A 20,206-nucleotide genomic window follows, 5' to 3' on the forward strand; every position below is an offset into this window, starting at 1 on the left:
AAGTAGTTATGCCATTTTATACTCCTACTAGCAATGTTTAGAGTTCCAGTTGCTCTACATCCCATCAGTATTCCATGTTATCAGTCTTTAACTTTATCTCTTTTAGTGGGTGTGAAATAATATCTCCTTGTAGTTTAAATTTCTATTTCCCTTATGAATTATGAGTTTGAATACTTTTCATATGCTCTTTTTTTTTCATATGTTCTTTTATGAACTGTCTGTTCAAGACTTTTGCTCATTTGGGTGAGCAAAGAATCTTTTTATTATGGATTTGTAATTGTTTTTCTTTTTTAACATATTCTGGATATAAGCCCTTTGTAAGGAATACATCTTGAAAGCATTTTCCTAGTTTGTGACTTGTATCATTTTTATCTTCACATCAATTTTATTCTTTTGATATTTATGGTATTTTGAGTCCTCTGTAAAAAAAAATTTAACATCATCTTATAAAGATATTCTCCTGCATTTTCTTCTAGAAACTTCATAGTTTCAGCTGTTATTTTTAAGATTATGATGTACCTTAAATTTCTGAGATTGATTTCAAGGGTTTTTTCCCCACCAAAAATTTATCCAGTTGTTTTAACACTTATTTTGGCCAAATAACTTTACTTTCCTCATTGAATTGCCTTGACATCTTTGACAAAAATGAATTGATCATACACCCCCCCCATATGATTTCAATGGTTTCAGTTTCCATGATAATTTCAAAGGATACAGATGTAAATATAAAAATTAATTTATACAGTGGTTCAATGACTTTTTGAAATAATAGAATAATTTTTACCTCCACATCTTGAACAGTCCTTGGTTGAGCCATGCATAATTTATTAAGCAACTGAAAAATCAGCTCTTCAATATAATAGAGAGACTCTTCATTAGCTGAGAGATTGGGATGTACTTGCTCCTGAACCTTAAAAAAAAAAAAGTTCTCAATTTAAGTACAGGCAAAATGACACTTATTAAACAAAAGTCTGAGAATCTTACATATAATTAATAGTACTTTATCAATGTTATTCAAATACAGACATAAAACACACAAAAAAATGGAGGAAAAAACTGTTGGCTTCTTTAAACTTTTCTTAACTCATAGAAGTCGTTCTTAATCTTTTTTAGACTATGGTGTTGGAGACTGAACAGCAAGCAGATCAAACCAGTCAATCCTAAAGGAAATCAGTCCTGAATATTCACTGGAAGAACTAATGCCTAAGCTGAAACTCCAACACTTTGGCCACCTGATAAAAACAACCGACTCACTGGAAAAGACCCAGATACTGGGAAAGACTGAAGGCAAAAGGACAAGGGGTTGGCAGAGGACGAGACAGAGGATAGACAGCATCACCAACTTAATGCACATGAATTTGCACAAACTCTGGGAGGCAGTGGAGGACAGATGAAGCTGGCATGCTGCGGTCCATGGGACTGCAGAGTTGGACACGCCTTAGTGACTAAACAACAAGACGACTCTATGAAAATCAACTGAAAGTCACTGGTCTCTCTTCTCCTTACCACCAAAAAACCATACACACGTAAAATATTCTATACAACTTCAGAGGAAGCATGGATACCCTGGAATTAATTAATAAACCTACTGTGTACAAGAATCCTATTAGGGACGATATCAGTCACTCTCACAAAAGTCCTGAGGTTGCTAAATTTCTGTGATAAGAGGAGAGGCAGCCAACTATCTGTGATAACTTTGTACATGGTTTGGGTTTTGCCCTTCCTGTGACAATTATAATCCTAATGTTTTTTCTTTCCTCTTTGAGCAGAGCTATTGCAGTGCCTCAGAGGTTTGTCTACATGCTTTGGTGGATTGCATGTGAGTGTAAAGCCCAGTTGTTGGGGGTGGGGTGGGGGTGGGGGTGGAGGAAGCTTGGCTAAGTGTAGGCCAGTGGCGGAGCTGAAGCACTATCAGCCCCAGAGAGGTGGGTCAGAGGTGTTCTGCTCCGAGCTACATGTCCCCTTACCCAGAAACGACACCATTCTTGCCCCCATTCCTACACATCCCCCTCTGGCTCAGATGAAAGCCACACCACTCTGCTTACAGATAACAAGCTCAGGTGCTTTGGGTCACTGGTCTTGAATCTACCCTGTTTTTTCAGTGTTGCAATCCAACTCCAGAGGCACTTTCTGAGACAACTGGTTGAGGCTAGTGGTCATGACTGAAAAGTGATACCAATACTGTACCGCGTAAGCGAGTCAGATGCTTCGCTTCAGTTTCAGCATGATTACTACCAACTCTCACTCTCCCAGGGAGGCAAGGGGCAGGACCCTTTTCACTTAGACTGCTGACTCTATTACAGAACTATTTCCTACAGTTCAAAAGAGAACATTTTGCATTAGACTTGGGCTACACGCAGAATCACCTGGCTGTGGGTTAGAAGAGGCACCGTTAAATTTGAGACCTAGAACACCCTGGGAGATCGGTCTGTATAGCGTGTCATAAAGGTCCTCAGTGCATTTGGGCCCACCTCACAACTTCCGGGCCAGCCTACTGCTGAGGTCCACATTAGCACATACTTCAACTTCTCTGAATTAATGTAGTTCAGGTGTTTGACCCCTGAGTTTGCGAAGAGAAAACTGAGTAGCCCAGCTACCCAAGACAGACCAGATGTCCCCCAAAAAAGCATGGGTTCTTGGCTACAGACCCTAGGAAGGTGAATCAAATCTTTTTCCTTTGACTTTTCTTTCCAAATTTATTTGCTTTTAAGAACTATAAACTCTCGCTATTGTTTCCTATGTCCTCAGGGCCACTGGGTATACCTATAAAACTTGATGATTTAAGAGTAGATGTAAGCCAAGAAACCATGGCACTGAATGTGCTGAGTTCAGACAAATGATATTTATATACACATTCAAATTTGAAGACAATGTGTAATTCTTTAGGTTTCAAACACTGTAATTAGATATAAAGCAAAAATTAAAACGTGTTGCAAAGTTAAAAAATAAATAAAACAAACATACTAGAAGTCTATGAACACTAGGTCATAAACGCCAGCAACAGAGGTATCTCTGAATGACCATATGATTTTATAAATTATAGAGGTGCCCTACTTCAAGAAAAAGACATGCAAAAAGGCAAAACGGTTGTCTGAGGAGGCCTCTCAAATAGGTGAGAAAAGAAGAGAGGTGAAAGCCAAAGGAGAAAGGATATACCCATATGAATGCAGAGTTCCAAAGAATAGCAAGGAGAGATAAGAAAGCCTTCTTAAGATTAATGCAAAGAAATAGAGGAAAACAATAGAATGGGAAAGACTAGAGATCTCTTCAAGAAATTTAGAGATACCAAGAGAATATTTCATGCAAAGATAGGCACAATAAAGGACTGAAATGGTATGGGCCTAACAGAAGCAGAAGATATTAAGAAGAGGTGGCAAGAATACACAGAAGAACTATACAAAAAAGATCTTAAAGACCTGATCACCACGATGCTGTGATCACTCACCTAGAGCCAGACATCCTGCAGTACGAAGTCAAATGGGCCTTAGGAAGCATCATTATGAACAAAGTTAGTGGAGATGATGGAATCCCAGCTGAGCTATTTCAAATTTTAAAAGATGCTGCTGTGAAAGAGCTGCACTCAATATGCCAGCAGATTTGGAAAACTCAGTAGTGGCCACAGGACTGGAAAAGGTCAGTTTTCATTCTAGTACCAAAGAGATGGGCAATGCCAAAGAATGCTCAAATTACCGCACAATTACACTCCTTTCATATGCTAGCAAGGTAAGGTTCAAAATCCTTCAAGCTAGGCTTTAACAGTACGTGAACTGAGAACATGAAGATGTACAAGCTGGATTTAGAAAAGGCAGAGGAACCAGAGACCAAATTGACAACATCCATTGGATCACAGAGAAAGCAAGAGAACTCCAGAAAAATATCTACTGCTTTACTGACTATGTTAAAGTCCTTGACTGTGTGGATCACAACAAACTGTGAAAAATTCTTAAAGAAATGGTAATACCAGACCACCTTTCCTGTCTCCTGAGAAACCTGTATGCAGGTCAAGAAGCAACAGTTAGAATCGGACATGGAACTACAAACTGGTTCAAAATTGGGAAAGGAGTACAACAAGGCTGTATACTGTCACCCTGCATATTTGCATTGTTTCCCCATCTATTTGCCTTGAAGTGATGGAACCAGATGCCATGATCTTTATTTTTTGAATGTTGAGTTTTACGCCTACTTTTACACTCTTCTCTTTCAATAGATGGGGTAAAAATGTAAACAGTGACAGACTTTAGTTTTGTGGGTTCCAAAATCACTGCAGACGGTGACTGCAGCCATGAAATTAAAAGACACTTGTTTCTTGGAAGAAAAGCTATGACCAACCTAGATGGTGTATTTAAAAGCAGAGACATTACTTTGCCGACAAAGGTCCATATAGTCAAAGCTATGGTTTTTCAGTACAGTAGTCATGTACGGATATGAGAGCTGGAGAATAAAAAAGGTTAGCATCAAAGAACTGATGACTTTGAACTGCAGTGATGGAGAAGACTCTTGAGAGTCCCTTGGACTGCAAGAAGATCAAACCAGTCAATCCTAAAGGAAATCAGTCCTGAATATTTATTGGAAGAAGTGATACTGAAGCTGAAGCTCCAATTCTTTGGCCACCTGATGCAAAGAGCTGACTTACTGGGAAAGACCCTGATGCTGAGAAAGAATGAGGGCAGGAGAAGGTGGTGACAGGGTGAGATGGTTGGATGGCATCACTGACTCAATGGACATGAGTCTGAGCAAACTCCGGGAAATAGTAAAGGATAGGGAAGCTTGGAGTGCTGCAGTCCCTGGGTTGCAAAGAGTCGGACACAACTGAGCGACTGAACGACAACAACAAATAGGATTTAAGAATGCTGATATAATGATAGGGAAACAGATGAACGGAGCAGAATAGACTAGAGAAACAAGCCTACAGATACATAGACCCTTGGTGTACAACAAAGGTGACACAATGGGTAGGGGGAGAATTGCTGAGGAAAGGGGGGCAAGTGGATGAATAATGAACAACTGGACACTCATACAGAAAAGAATGAAATCAACTCCTATTCATACTTGATACAAAAATCAATTTTAGTTGGATTTTAGACCTATTAAATTAATAAAGTTCTGATGATATAAAATAAGAAAACAGATAACAATCTCATGACCTCAGGACAGAAAAGGAGTTACTAAACAGGACACAAAAATTACTATTCATAAAGGAAAGGATTTAAAAACTTATCAACATTAAAATTTAAAACAAGTTCAGCAAAAGACATCTTTAAGAAAATGAAAAGCAAGTTACAGAGTTGAAGATCTATGTTAACACATAACACAAAAGGGCTCACATCCAGAATATATTATAAAGAACTTCTAAAAATTCAACAGGGAAAAAAATGATGAAAATCCTAACAAAAAAATTGGCAAAAAAATTTTAAACCAGCACTTCACAGAAGAAGACATTCAAATGGTCAATTAATGTGAAAATGTGCTCCAGCTCTTTAACCATCAGGGAAGTGCAAATTAAACCACAGCGAAATCCATCACCCACTTACCAGACAAGAAAATGAAAAAGCCTGATAATACCAAGTGTTGGTGATTACGTGGAAAACTGGGAACTCACACACACTGGCACCGGGGTGCAAAATGGCTCTATCACTTCGGAAAACTTTGTTGTCATCTACTACAGTTTGAGATGTGATACCCTATAATTCAGCAATTCTACTCTGCAATATATTTCTATCTTTTAGAGCACTATCATCCAATACTGAAGACATTAGCCTCATGTGACTAGTATGAGCATCTGAAACATAGTGTGCCCAAACAGAGATGGACTATAAAATACATAGCTGATGTCAAAGATCTAGCATACAAAAAGAATGTCAAATATTTCAATAATTTTTTGTTGGCTAAATGCTGAAATGACTACATTCATTGGGTTAAAAATGTTATTTAGATAAACTTGATCCGTGTCTTATATTTTTAATGTGGCTATGCACACATGTACATGCGTGCTCAGTTGCTAAGTCAAGTCTGACTCTGTGCAACCCCATGGACTGCAGACTGCCAGGCTCCTCTGTTCATGGGATTTTCCAGGCAAGAATACTGGAGTGGATTGCTATTTTCTTCTTCAGGGGATCTTCCTGATCCAGGGATTGAACCCGCATCTCCTGCACGGGCAGGCAGATTCTTTACCACTGCACCACCTGAGAAGACCTAACATGACTATGAGAAAACTTTAAATTACATATGTGGCTAATATTATATTTCATTTGGACAGCACTGTTCTAGAGAAATAAGCACAAACATTTACAGAATACATGAATAAGAAGGTTCAGAAAAAAATGTTATTGGTATACCTTCAAATTAGAAAGGTAAATTCCATCTAGAGTATGATAGATAAATTGTGGCATATTCATACAATGGAATGTATATACAGCAAAAAATAAAACATGAGTAAAGACAGCTCCACAAAATGTGGATATATCTTTAAAATTATGTTGACAGAAAGAAGACAGATAAAAAGAACAGAAACAAATTTCATTCACAAAGTTCAAGATCAGATAAAATTAAGCTGTGGTGTTTAAGAACACATGCTTAGATGATGAAACTATAAAGGAAAGTAGTAAAGACTACTGGTTACCTTCTGGAGAGTTCTCTTGAGAAAGATGTTAAAAATGTGTTATTTTTTGTCCTGGGTGATGGTTAAGTAAGAGTCCCTAAAATTATATATTTATGTTTTATGCATTTTCTGGTTGTATGTTACATTTCACTATAGATAAAGTTTTAAAAAGAGAAGCACCACCAAGCAAACAGAAAATCAAGGGGTGAAATTATCAATATATTAAATCATTAAGGGCCCTAGTTCCCATCTCAATGAACGAAATGACAATGTCAGAACGCTGGAGATTTAGAGAATATCTTACAAGTTCAGAGTAGAGTGAGAAAACAGGTCATGCCCAAAGTAGACAACATTAAATTAGCTCCAGACTTCAACAATAACACTACAAGTTGGAAGGTAATTATTTCCAACCCTTAATAAGATCTTAACAAATTATCAATCAAATGTTAAGGTATAATGAAGACATGCTTGGATCTAACATGGCCAAAAATTTTACTCTCACATACTCTTTTTTGTTAAGCTTTATAGTTTGTACCACAATAAAACAAGCACGCAAATCAAGATAGAGAAAAATATGGGCTATAAGAAACAAAGCAACCAATGAGAAAGAAAAGCCAAAGGAATGCCTAGGATGACGTGAAGGAAAATTGTGAGATCCATAAAACGAGCGTAAAGGTTGCCAGTCCAATCAGAGCAGATCAGAAGGCTCTGAAAGAAACATCTCAAGAAGATGAAATTAACAGAGTATCTGATGGATCTAAAACTCTTGAGAGGATATTTAGACAAATGGTAGGGAGTTTGAGCTTAAATTGATAAACACATAGAAAATACACAAACAAGAAAACAAGATAATTATTAACTTCAGTTAGGTTAAGGAGGAAAGAAAAAGGGGTTTAACTATAAATAACATATAGTATATGGTCATTATATACAGTAATACTACTATAAACTCTGAATATTGATCCAACCAACATTAAGATATAGGCATGGAGTGGGAGGGGAGACAGGAAGTATGTACATTTGGTAAATCTATGTGTGGCTGGAGGGGAGAATATATATATATATGTATGTACAAAAGATATTAAATCCTTACCTTCAATAGTAGGAAGCCAACAGATACTGCCCAAAACAAAAAGGTCAATAGAACAGAAGCAGTTTTTTCTTCTTAGAGATATAGAATACTGAAATAAATCACTTTGAAAAATTAAAGGGACTGCATCTAGGAAGCAAAAACTGTTGTGAATAGTGAGGAGATACTGCTATTTTTCCTAACAAGCCTTATAGAGCTAGTTATCTTTTCATTTCCATGAATAATTTCGATAAAAACAAACTTACAAAGAAACACGATTTGAAGTGGGGAAGTGAGAAAGAGAAAGGACATATGAAACTGGAGACAAAAATCAAAGATTACTTTTTGAAGGAGTCTGGATAAGAAGAGCTTAAATAAGGCAGTTGGAAATTCATACAGGACTAACATCCAAAAAACCTGGCTTTACATTTTTTTTTGGAAATTCAAAATAGATTTGGGAGAAATAAATATTTCCTGTTAGATGTCAAGAGGAAACTTAATTACACCCTACCATATATTTCTATTATTTCAACAGAATAGACATTTAAAATATATGTATAAACACGCATAAATATATGCATAAAATAAAAATTTATGTTGGAAGTTTAGCTTAAAAAAGTCCATAAGACTATTTATTATAATATTCTTCCACAAAAGGCAAGGGCCCCACTCTGTAAAAACAACTACGCATGAGAATTAAGATAATGTCTAACTGGGATACAGATTTCCATGATTATGATTTCAGTAAGTAACCTGAAAAGCAACCTTAACACTGAGCATCTGAGTTTCTTATGCTAAACTCACTAAATTGCAAAGATGAAAAGTCATAAAAACAAATATAAAACCTTAAAATCCTAGCTATTAATACTAAAAAGGACATCAAAATGATAACAAAAGATAACCGTACTTTGCAATACCACAGTATTTACTATCTCAGCACCCTAAGAGACAGTAAATATAAAATTACCACATCAGAACAAACTCACTTTTCATATTTTTCTGAAAGACTAGTCAGAAAAAAGAGCAATTAAAGTAATTTTCAGTCTTTAACAGTAGATTAACAAGTCAGACCTGTATTTCCGTTATACCGTATTTTCAAATTGCCAGAAAGTATTTTCTTACACATACACTGTAAACAGAAAATCATACTGCTTTAGATTTCTGTGTAGACACATATAAAAGCATTAAACTTAATTTTTTAAACTGATAAACCCTAGATCTGACAAATTTCAGAAATATTATTTCCTAATACATATATATTTTCAGTTTCCCATACTCAGAATCAAATTTAAAAAATCTTGCTAGTGCAAATTGTTCAATCAACTAACATTTGTGTTTAGGGTACAATATAGAAATAAATCCCTTGGATATACAGTCTGTGTATTTATTCATGCCAAATTCTTTATCTCATTGTCAAAATTTCTGCAAGGATACAAGAGGCTCAAACATCAATTAAAAATATTGAAAGTTTTGCTTGTTATAAGAGTTAAAATCCAATTTAAAAAGAAAAAGCAGATTTCACCCTAAAGATATACATTAACAACTACAAAATATTGCTGATAGAAATGTTAAAAAATCTAAATAAATGAAAATACAAACTCTGTGGGTTCAGAGACTCAACACTGCTAAGATTTCAATTTTCCTCAAATAATCTATAAATTTAACATAATCCCAATCAAAATTCCAGCAGAAATTGACAGGCTAATTTTAAAATTTCTATGGAAATGCAAAGGTCCTAGAATAATCAAAACAACTTTGGAAAAATAAGTCAGAAGGCTAAAACTACCTGATTACAAAAATTTGTTATAAAGGTGTAATAATTAAAATAGTGTGGTAGACTGATGTAAAGATAGGAAAAAAGGGATTTCCCTAGAGTGGTTAGGGCTCTGTGTTTCCATTACAGGGGACACTGGTTCAATCCCTGGTTGGGGAACTAAGATCCCACATGGTGATGGCCAAATAAATAAATAAATAGAATTTTTTAAAAATAAGAAAACAGATCAATGGTACAGAATAGAAAAACTTCCCTGTAAAACCTCTGTATCTCTTGTTCATTTATTTTACAAGCTTGAACTATTCGTTAGCAAATAAACTGCAGTAGGTACCACAGAATTAAGAAAAACTGAGAAAAAAATAAAATAAAATAAATGAATACTGGCTCTTTTTCCTGTGGCCTGGGGAAAAGGTCACTAAGTATATTTTATTCAGTCAAAGCTTAAGACTCCCTGGGTCAAATACTCATATCCTTCAGCATCCTACCAAAATTATCATATGCACTCTTTCTTAAAGAAGATCTGCCTGCAAGGTGCCTGCACTCAAGGAGTAAATAATGCAGATTCTCCTTTCCCATCTCTCCACAACTGCCTTCCTCCCACTTGACTGAAGAAAGGCAGAGCTCTTATCCTGAATGTCGTTATGGGGCATTGCTCTGCAGAGCAATAAAAAATAAATTCTATGACACAAAACAAAGAGATGGTGATAAACACTTCTCATTTAAATGATAAATATTTCTCATTTAATCTTGCGTCTTTCATCCCCTAGCCTAGAGTAAAAAAAAAAATACACTATAAATGAGGAGAAAGCTCATGGGAACAAAGAAAAGCAAGCATCTTTACAAAAATACTAAACACAGGCAACATCACCTTATTTCAGTCAGGAGAAACAATTTAAAGCAAGTTTTCACACCTTATCTTTCCATCTTACAATTAGAATTCAGAAGTGAAATGCTTGGCACATGACAAGTATTAACACATTCATCTGAATTGAAAAATTAAGTCAGACTTGGTCTGAAAGAAGATAAATATGATAGGCAGGTTGGCTTGACAACTAAACTGACCTTACCAATTAGGTTATGGGGGATATTTCCCATAAGGTGAATGAGTGTGGTAGGCAGAATTCTAAGGCGGCTGGCTCCCAAGATTCCTATCCCTGGTTTACACACCCTGTACACTCCTCTCACCTTGAATATGGGCATGACCTGTGAATATGATGACACACCACTCCTGTGCTATTACTGTATATAGCAAAGGTGACTAAGGTCAGTAATTAAGTTGACTTTGAGTTAATAAAAAAAGAGAGAATATCCTAGGTGGGCCTGACCTAAATCAGGTAAGTCCTTTAAAAAAAAGGGTCCAGAAGTGTGAGACAAGAAACAGCAGCAGATGCAGTCCTGTTGGCCTCGAAGTAGTAAATTGACTTATTACAGGCAGGACCACGGAGAAGAAATGGCAGCAACCTCTGGGAGCTGAGGGCCTCAGACAGGCAACAGAAGGAAATGAATTTTGCCAATAACCACATAAACTTGGAAGAGGATCTCAAGCCCAGATGAGCCTGCAGCTAAAGCCAAAACCTTGATTTCAGCCTATGGGGCCCAAAATAGAGAATCCAGCTAAGCCATGTCTGGACTTCTAACAGTAACTGTAGGATAATAAATATGCGTTGTATTAAGCCACCAAGTATTTGAAAATTTGTTATGCGGAAACAGAAGGGCATGGCAACCCACTCTAGTATTCCTGCCTGGAGAATCCCACGGACAGAGGAGCCTGGAATGTTACAGTCCATAGGGTTGCAAAGAGTCAGACACAACTGAAGCAACTTAGCACACACACAACAGAAATTCATGACGTTTATGTTCTTTTGAGCAACTATGTACTATTAAAGCATGTGCTCAGTTTGTAAGTCATGTCTGACTCTTTGTAACTGCATGGACTGGAGCCCACCAGGCTCTTCTGTCCATGGAATTTTCCAGGCAAGAATACTGGAGTGGGTTGCCAATTCCTCTCCAGGGGATGTTCCCAACCCAGGGATGGAACCTGCATGTCCTGCATTGGCAGGCTGGTTCTTTATCACTGAGCCACATGGGAAAGCCAATAACTCAATCCAAAAGAAAGCACTTTGTCATATATATATTTTAAAAGGATGAATAGTGTGTATCAAATTGTCATGGTACTTAGATTTCACTGGGTATTAAAACACTAATGAAATGTTTTATTTTAAAACACCTGTACTTAGAAAACAAACTATTGAGTTGGCCAAAAAGTTCCTTTGGTTTTAAAGTAAAAATAAAAGACACATCTTTCATTTTCACCAAGAATTTATTAAGCAATGTATTCAACCATTCTGTTTCACAAACTTCTGCCATTTTCCAGGCAACTTCATAATTCCATCCATCCAAAACATTTTATCTTTTTGAGCAAAAGACTGTTTCAGGTGCCTTTTACAGTTTTCCAGGGAACTGGAAAATTTATCTCCATTAGGAGAATTTTATAAAGACCAAAATAAATGGAAATCTGAAGGTTCAACATCTGGTGAACATGGCAGATGTATCAGGACTTGCCAGTCAAGCTGTAACAGCTTTTGCCTGGTCATCAAAGAAACGTGGTCTTGCGTTATCTTGTTGGAAGATTATGCATTTTCTGTTGACTAATTCCAGACACTTTTCATCCAGTGCTGCTTTCAGTTGGCCTCACTAGAAGCAGTGCATGGAATTAATCATTTGGTTTTCCAGAAGGAGCTCATAATAGAGGACTCTCACCAATCTTACCATACACACAACATCACCTTCTTTGGATCAAGACCAGCCTTTGGTGTGGTTGGCAGTGGTTCATTTCACTTGCCCCATCATCTGTTCCACTGCACATTATTGCTCAGTATCCACTTTTTATTGCTTGTCACAATTTGTTTTAAAAACGGAATGTCTTCATTATGTTTAAATAGAGAATCATATGCAGAAATATGGTTGAGAAGGTTTTTGCTTAACTTATGTGGAACCCAAACATAAAAGCAATGAACATAACCAAGCTGGTGCGAATGATTTTCAATGCTTGATTTGGGTATTTTGAGTATGTCGGCTATCTCCTGCATGCTATAATGTTGACTGTTCTCAATTAATGTCTTGACTTGATCACTATCAACTTCAACTGGTCTACCAAACCGTGGAGCACCGTCCTGTGAGAAATCTCCAACATGAAATTTCACTAACCACTTCTGACACATTCAATCAGTCACAGCCCCTTCTTCATATAACACAAATCTATTTTTGTGTTTCAATTGTGTTTTTACCTTTCTTGAAATGAAAAGTGAAAGTACCTCAGTCATGTCTGACTCTGCGACCCCGTGGACTGTAGCCTGCCAGGCTCCCCTGTCCATGGAATTCTCCAGGCCTGAATACTGGAGTGGGTGCTGTTCCCTTCTCCAGGGGATCTTCCCAACCCAGGGATCGAACCCAGGTCTCCCGCACTGCAGGCAGATTTGTCACCATCTGAGTCACCTGGGAAGTCCTTTCTTGAAATAGTAAAGCATAATATGACAAAATGTTGTCTTTTCTTCCACCTTCAACACTAAAGTGAACGTGAAAGTTGCTCAGATCTGACTCTTTGCGACCCCGTGGACTGTAGCCCACCAGGCTCCTCTGTCCATGGAATTCTCCAGGCAGGAATACTGGAGTGGGTGGCTGTTCCCTTCTCCAGGGGATCTTCCCAAACATGGATCAAATCCAGGTCTCCAGCCTTGCAGGCGGATTCTCTACTATCTGAGCCACCAGGAAAGCCCTAAACACTGAACACTAAGATGGCTACACAAAAATTCTCTGGTTTTGGTAAGTTTTTAAAATGCACACTGATATGACAGCTGTCACAATACAATCTACAAAACTGTGTCAAATGAAGTTAAAGTCAACTAAGCACTACTAAATCCACCACAGATCTTCCTGAGGGGTTCAGCAGTAACGAATCTGCCTGTGGGTTCGATCCGCGGGTCCGGCAAGGGTCAGACGTTACACAAGACTTAGCAACTAAACAACAAAGTCATCTTACCAAATGGACTTTTTAGCCAACTCAATATATCCTCTGAAACTAAGCTTAAAGATGAACAGTTTTAGATGTCAACATAAAAATGTACAAAATTTTCAAAATTCTTTTGGAATACGTAGTAAAAAAAAAGTTAGAAAGCTCCTTTTAGGAGAAAAGAACCAAGACTGGGTGTTGATCAGACATGAACCTGGAGATGAAAGAACAGATGATGACTAGGCTTCTAGCCTGAGAAATGAGTACGAGATCATTTATACTGGAGACATCGGTTTACGGAAGATGATAATAAGCTTGAACTGGGACAGGCTGTTAACATTTACATAGGAATTTCCAGTAAGCAGGAGTTGCAGAAGTTTAGACAGGCTCCAAGAGAAGGCCTCTTCAAGAAGATCCTTGTCTGAAGACTTACAGGAGGTAAAAGGGCCACTCATGTTTTTATCTGCAGGAAGGTTGTTCCAGGCAGAAGAAACACCCAGTACAAAGCCCTGAGACTAGAACATGTCTACGAGCTGGAGGTACCAGGAAGCCGGCGTGTGGCAGGAATAGAGCAAAAAAAGGACAGTAGTAAATGAGACCAGTGAGGTTAAGGGGGAAGTGGGGCAACACCAGACTGCAGAGGGCATAGCAGGCTGAGAAGACTTCGACTTTTATTCTGAGAAGCACTGAACAAGTTTTGAACAAAGGAATAACATGATCCCACTTATCTCCATGTGTTGAGAAAAGAATGAATGGGACAAGGGGAGAAGAGAGGAGACCAGTTAAGAGGCTACTTTAATAGTCCCAGAGTGTTCCCAGACGGTAGAAGTGGAAGAGTAAGAAAAGGTGACTGAATATTGTTATAGTGTGAAGTAGAGCTAAAAAGATTTGCTGACACATTAGATATTGGTTATAAAAGAAAGACAGAATTCAAGAATAACTCAGTATTTTGAGCAACTAGAATGATGAAGTAGCCATTTACTAATGTGGGAAATATTAACAAAAGGAGCAAATTTTCAGGGGGAGAGAAGGAGCTCAGTATTAGTTGAGATGTCTATCACACATCTTCGTGGAAGTGTTAAGAAACTAGATATCCAAGATCAGGAGGGAGCTCTGAGCCAGAAATATACATTGGAACCCATCAGATAGAGATGATATGTGAAGCAATGAGGCTGGGTGGGGTCTCAAGAAATCTACTGTAAATAGAAACAGAAATGCAAAGACTAAGCTCCAGCGAGGTCAGGATGATGCATTATAGTAGGGAAGATGAGGAGATAAACAATGGTGAAGAACTAGGAGGAATAAAGTCAGAGAGGGAGAAAACCATCAGAGGCTGGTGTCCTAGAAGCCAAATGAGGAAAAGAAGGAGAAAAAGATCAACTATGAAATGTTGCTAATGGGTCAATTAAGAAAAGATTACAAAGTGCTACCTAAGTAAGAGGTAGTATTTGAGTTTAGAAAGTGTTTTTATGAAGAAAATTGAGTAATGAAAACTTTACTTGGAGATCATACTAATGCTCTCATCTTGCTCTTGATGCTATTTTCATTGTGTTGCTTTCTCTCTACATATTAAAATGTGAAGTATATAACACTTTACACATTTCAAAAGTTTCTACTTACTATATACTCTTATGTAAAAAAGGAAAGGAATTTTAGGTTGTTAATTTTTAACATGACTACATGAGATAACGCTAAATCCATTAGTTCCATTAAAATTCCTTCCTGATTCAAATATGCAGGCTAACAGAGGATATAATCAAACTACTGCTCCATTGAAAGAAAGGCCCTGATTAATATAAAAGATATATATTTGATTTATGTCAAGTGGTAACACAGGTGATGCTTTGGATACTCAGCATAAAACACTTTAATGGAACATTATTGCTCCAAATATACCATACCAAAATTAAACTGAAAATAGAAGACTACTAAATCATGGCTGACAGGAAGCTAAATGCAGTAAGCTAAAATGCATTCCTAATGCTCATCTAGTTCTGGCTGAACCCCTTGGGTCAGTTTGGGTCATTATTAGTTTGGAATAATTCCAAATGACTCCCTAGAGTTCAACTGTTATATACAGTGGCTTTAGGAAATCCTGAACAGGCCTCATGTCACAAAATCATAGTTTCTCCTATTCCTTTTAGCTGGAGTGATCTCTTCAAAAAAGCAAGTTTGATCAAGTTAATCTAATTAATTTGTTACATAAATAACCCTACGGGATTTTCTATTCTCAGGAGAGACCTTAACCTGAGTCTACGTAAGTCTCTCAACTTGGTCAACTCCTTTTCACTTGGCCTCAGTTCCTAAAGTCATGGTCCTACCTCACCCTAGGGCTCCAACCTTTTCTCCCCCTTTGTTTGTTAGTTAATTCCTATTGATCTTTCAAATAATTGTTTACCTCTATACTGTCCGTCTCTCCCCAGGCCTCTCTGCTACAGTCATTTATTAAGAGAATAGATGTTTTTAATGAGAGCCAGACCTTACTACAACCTCAGTATCAAGAATATTGCCTGGCACGTACGAGGCACTCAACAAATATTTAAATATATTCTCCAGAAGTCTGCACTAATGTTACTTCCTTAAAGAAGCCTTCCTTGACCTTCTGTCAATGGTTCCAATTTCATTTTCTCAAAGAACTCTCATGCTTTTCTTCTGGGCCCCAGGAAAGATCTAGTGCAATCTTCTAAAACAGTTCCAAGAGATATCAGTACAAAAGCATTTCTGAATCAAAACCTTCAACCTTCTCTTCCATCCCCACCCCCAGCATTGACTGCCATTAATTAACTCCAACATTCTCTCACATCTCTTGAATTTTAACAGACATCCAAGAGTAAATTGTAATGGTTGAGGCGGAAGGTCAATATTAAACCTGAATTAAATTAGACTCAGGAACAAGGTAAGTTTACCGATTCTTTCTAGCTTTCTGTGACATTTGTAATGACAGATAATAAGAAAATTTTATTTTCCATGGCTAGCCTGGTGAATAATATCCTACAGAAAAGGCATCTACAAGAAAAATATCAGAGACTAAAAAACCTGCTAAAATGATTTTAAGGCATGTTTCCCCATATGTAAAAGGTTTACACTGATTTTCTTAGCACACTATTCAAATAGCACACGCACAAAGTACCACAGGCATTTCAAAGATACAGGTAATAAGCTGCATTTACAAATATATCCCACACTCTTTTTTCCCTCCAGGTAATATGATAGCTTCAATGTTCTCGAGGAGTAGTAATGAGGGCAATTACGTCTCTGGCTCTTTTTAGGTAAGATACATAATTCAGCAGTAACGTTAACAATGCACATATTATCCATTAGTAGTGTCATATTGCTCTACCCTTTGTAGTTCTCTATGTATTTAAGTGCCCTAAGTGAAGCTCTATTTTGACAGGTAAAGAACAAAAGCACAAAAAAACAAAGTTAAAGAACAACACATTTCTATTTCCAAAATTACTTTTCCTTAAATCTATTTCTCAATGTTCATGTTTCTCCATAGTGAAATGAATATTTAATGTTGGTTTAAAACAATCTCTTCCATTTTCAAAGTCAGTATAGTAACTTTCTCAAATATATGTATGGTTTTCAGAAAAATCACAAAAACTTGAAAATAAGCAAAAGAGATAACTTGCTGTTCTTCAGTGCAACACTATGCTTTATTACTACTGACGGGGTTATTTTACAAACGGGTAAGATTAACTTAAAGAGATTTTTGTCCAGCACAGATGCAAAATCTAATCAGCAGGAAAGATAACCCCAAACTTACTGCTTATGTTCCTGTAGGATTTTAACTATTTTTGTGTCCAATCCAACAATCTTACCTTGATATCCTTTTAAGTTTCCTATAAATACTTAACCTCCTCTAATTTTCATATGAAGTGGCTTTAGCATCTCATGAGTTTCCTCATTAAGTAATAAGTTGAATCAAAATCACTGATACATGTTCATTCAAACTGGCGTAAGAGTTTTGATTTTACCTTTCTGAAAATTATATTTTAACTGTTTTGAAGGTTCCATCAACATGCACAAGTGAACTAGCAGAACTAATTAAACAACCTTGTTCTTTTCACACACACAGATATTTCTTACAGAACTTTTGAGTTCTACATAAACCAAAACCTCAAAGTTTAGAAATTTTCAGTCTAGGTGGTAAACACTTTTAGAGCAAGGCATCTTGCTTTTATTCATGTTGTATTCTTAGGATCCAGTTTGGGGCCAAGTACCTACAATATGTTCAATAAATGTTAATGAAACTAGCTCCCACATGTTTGATGGCAACATCCCCCAGAGGAGAAAAGTCTTAGTAGTCTAACACTATTGCCACTTTTACTATTAGTATTAATCCTAGTAGTGTTTGCAATAATCTGGTCAGCTGGAAGAAGGAAGCCATGTTCTAGATGCCTTGAATGTAAAGACAGAGCCTCTGCCTAAGTGGCAGGAATTCTCACTGTACAAGGACACGTGTGGCAAGTACAGACCAGAATTTAACTCATCCTGCAAAGAAAGAGTGAACCTTGAACTCCTCAAGAACTACAAACCTAGCAAGCACTATAAACCTACGTGCTGCACAACCACAAAACTGGACAAAATCTGGAATTACAAACATCAAAAAATTTCCAAAAACATTTAAAAAAGTGTCCCATGGGAATATACCTCAATTCTAGAATAACAGTAATGTAATAAATTTTTTAAAAAATTGTTTTTTTAATTCACCTCAAAAGGCCAGATTTCCTTAGCTGTATATATTCCATAAGCAAAGGACATACAAGAACTGTGGAATAAGACAACAGAGATCTACAAGGCATCTGAGTTCCATGAAAACAAGCACAACATATAAATGCAAAATAACAGACTCAAAGCAATGAACTAGGATCGGATGGTACCCTGGGTTTCTTTCCAGGCTAACCTGAAGATATAAATCTGTATCTGTGCATGAGGGATTATTAGGGTCAAAGCTACCTATTGAATAAGTTATGCAGCACATACTCAAATTCTATTTGCTACCAGAAAATACTAGTAAGTAAGAGACCTACACCTCACCGCCAACAATACAGGCCTACCTGATAACTGCATTCATACTTCTGCCTATGTGGTGGAAGGCTCAATTACTATCTAAGCATTTCCCTCTTTGCTTTTAACTCAGGCCAGTGTTCATTATCACTACTCAGCACACTTGCCATTTCCTTCCCTCTCCTTATAGAATCGGGTTGCCCACGGAAGGAAGGTCAATGTAATACTTTAACACCTAAAATACCTGTGAAATGATAACTGTCTAGCTGCTCTTAACCACCTCTGAATGCTCTTAACCATTCTCTGAAAAATATTACATGATGTTTAGCCCAAGGAACGCAATACCTCTTCCTAAGAATCGTGAAAAAACGGCAAATCTGAAACTCAAATACGTGAGGGGATGTTTTTTACTTTAAAATACTACTACTTCCTTTCACTTAGAGAAATTTAATGTATGAAGATTTATTTTCCGGGGTAGTCTTTTAAATTAATGTTTATTCCTTGTTATTTTAAAATTTATATTTGGTTATTTTGCACAAAAGGTAATAGGGACTACATCTGTATCAATGGCAAGGAAAGCCATGCTCAGTATGTTTATCTTCTTCTGCCCCCATTTACACTCTTTAAACGTCTTGACCTTACAAAAGGCTTTATTACAAAAACGTATGATTATTATAAATTTTTTTTAAAAGTACGATTATTACCTAAATTCAAAGGAAAACTGACATCATCTACAGGACAGATGCACCCTAGCGATGTACCCAAACTAAAAAGATTGATTTTTTTTATGAGCTGCTTCTTTTTCATCCACTTAAAATGGTTCTAAGTAATAAATTGCACTCAGTAAAGAAAATGACCAAATTTTACAGGGGAAATCTCTCCTAAACAGGGGGACGCCTATGGCAGGAAGGGAGGAGGCACTTTAAATTGACCTCAAGAATTGTAAAAGCAATATTATGGCTCACTGACATTTCTCAATCGAGAAACACATCCATCTTACCAAAAAAAAAAAAAAAAAAAAAATTACAACCTCTTAAGTGAGTAGACACCCTTCGCCCTTCAAACTGCCTAAGGGAACAGCCCCAAAGAATTTAATTAAAAGTGATTACTCGGCCTAGAAACGTGCTTTTGTTTTAGAAACTGTCTAAATACCAGCGGGACTTTCTCTTGCCCGAATCCAGCCCGAGGACAACAAATTGGTCAACGGCGGAAGTCGCCTGACGAAACGACTGCAACATGAAATCCAGTTTTATGATCATAACAAAACCTTCCTTCCGGGGCCAGGCAATAACTTGAGAAAACGTTCTTTGGGACGCAACAGGCATCAGAAGCCCCTCGTCGCCGGCCGGAGAGAAAGCGCTGGGCCCTCCGGCGCCGAGCGCGGAGAAGGCGTGCAGCTCCCCGTTAGAGCGTCCGAGGGGCCGCGGCTTGGGCCGTGGCTCGCGCCCCGCCCGCCTGCCGCCTGCCTCGGCCCCGGCACCTCCCTCGGGCCCCGAGGCCGCCCGGGCACCAGCACTGACCTTCCGCAGGGCCGAGACCAACAGTCCCCGCCATTTCGGACTGTTCTCTTCGCTGTAGAACTCGTAAGGCTGCGGCGCCTGCTGCATGGCCCCGGCGGCAGCGCCTCCGCATCGGGGGCGGCCCGCGGGCCGAAACGGGCCGGGCCGGTGATCTGACAGGCAGGGCGCGGGCCGCCTAGCCTCGCCGGCCGCCGCCGCCTCCCGCCCGGGCCGCGGCTACGGCCGA

At 37.9% G+C, this 20,206-nt stretch overlaps 1 protein-coding gene across 1 annotated transcript in view; it reads right to left on the reverse strand.

Moving 5' to 3' along the window:
• The window catches only part of SOS2 (SOS Ras/Rho guanine nucleotide exchange factor 2), a 97,535-nt gene extending 77,329 nt beyond the window's left edge, over positions 1 to 20,206 (reverse strand). Inside the window, exons 1-2 of the mRNA XM_065940875.1 lie at positions 19,981 to 20,206; positions 785 to 910 (exon numbers count right to left, since the gene is read on the reverse strand). Of these exons, the coding sequence (XP_065796947.1) occupies positions 785 to 910; positions 19,981 to 20,067 (213 nt within the window). The 5' untranslated portion in view covers positions 20,068 to 20,206. The remainder of the gene's footprint in view (positions 1 to 784; positions 911 to 19,980) is intronic.

The sequence above is a fragment of the Muntiacus reevesi genome, chromosome 7, assembly GCF_963930625.1.
Source record: "Muntiacus reevesi chromosome 7, mMunRee1.1, whole genome shotgun sequence".
In the NCBI taxonomy this organism is placed as follows: Eukaryota; Metazoa; Chordata; class Mammalia; order Artiodactyla; family Cervidae; genus Muntiacus; species Muntiacus reevesi.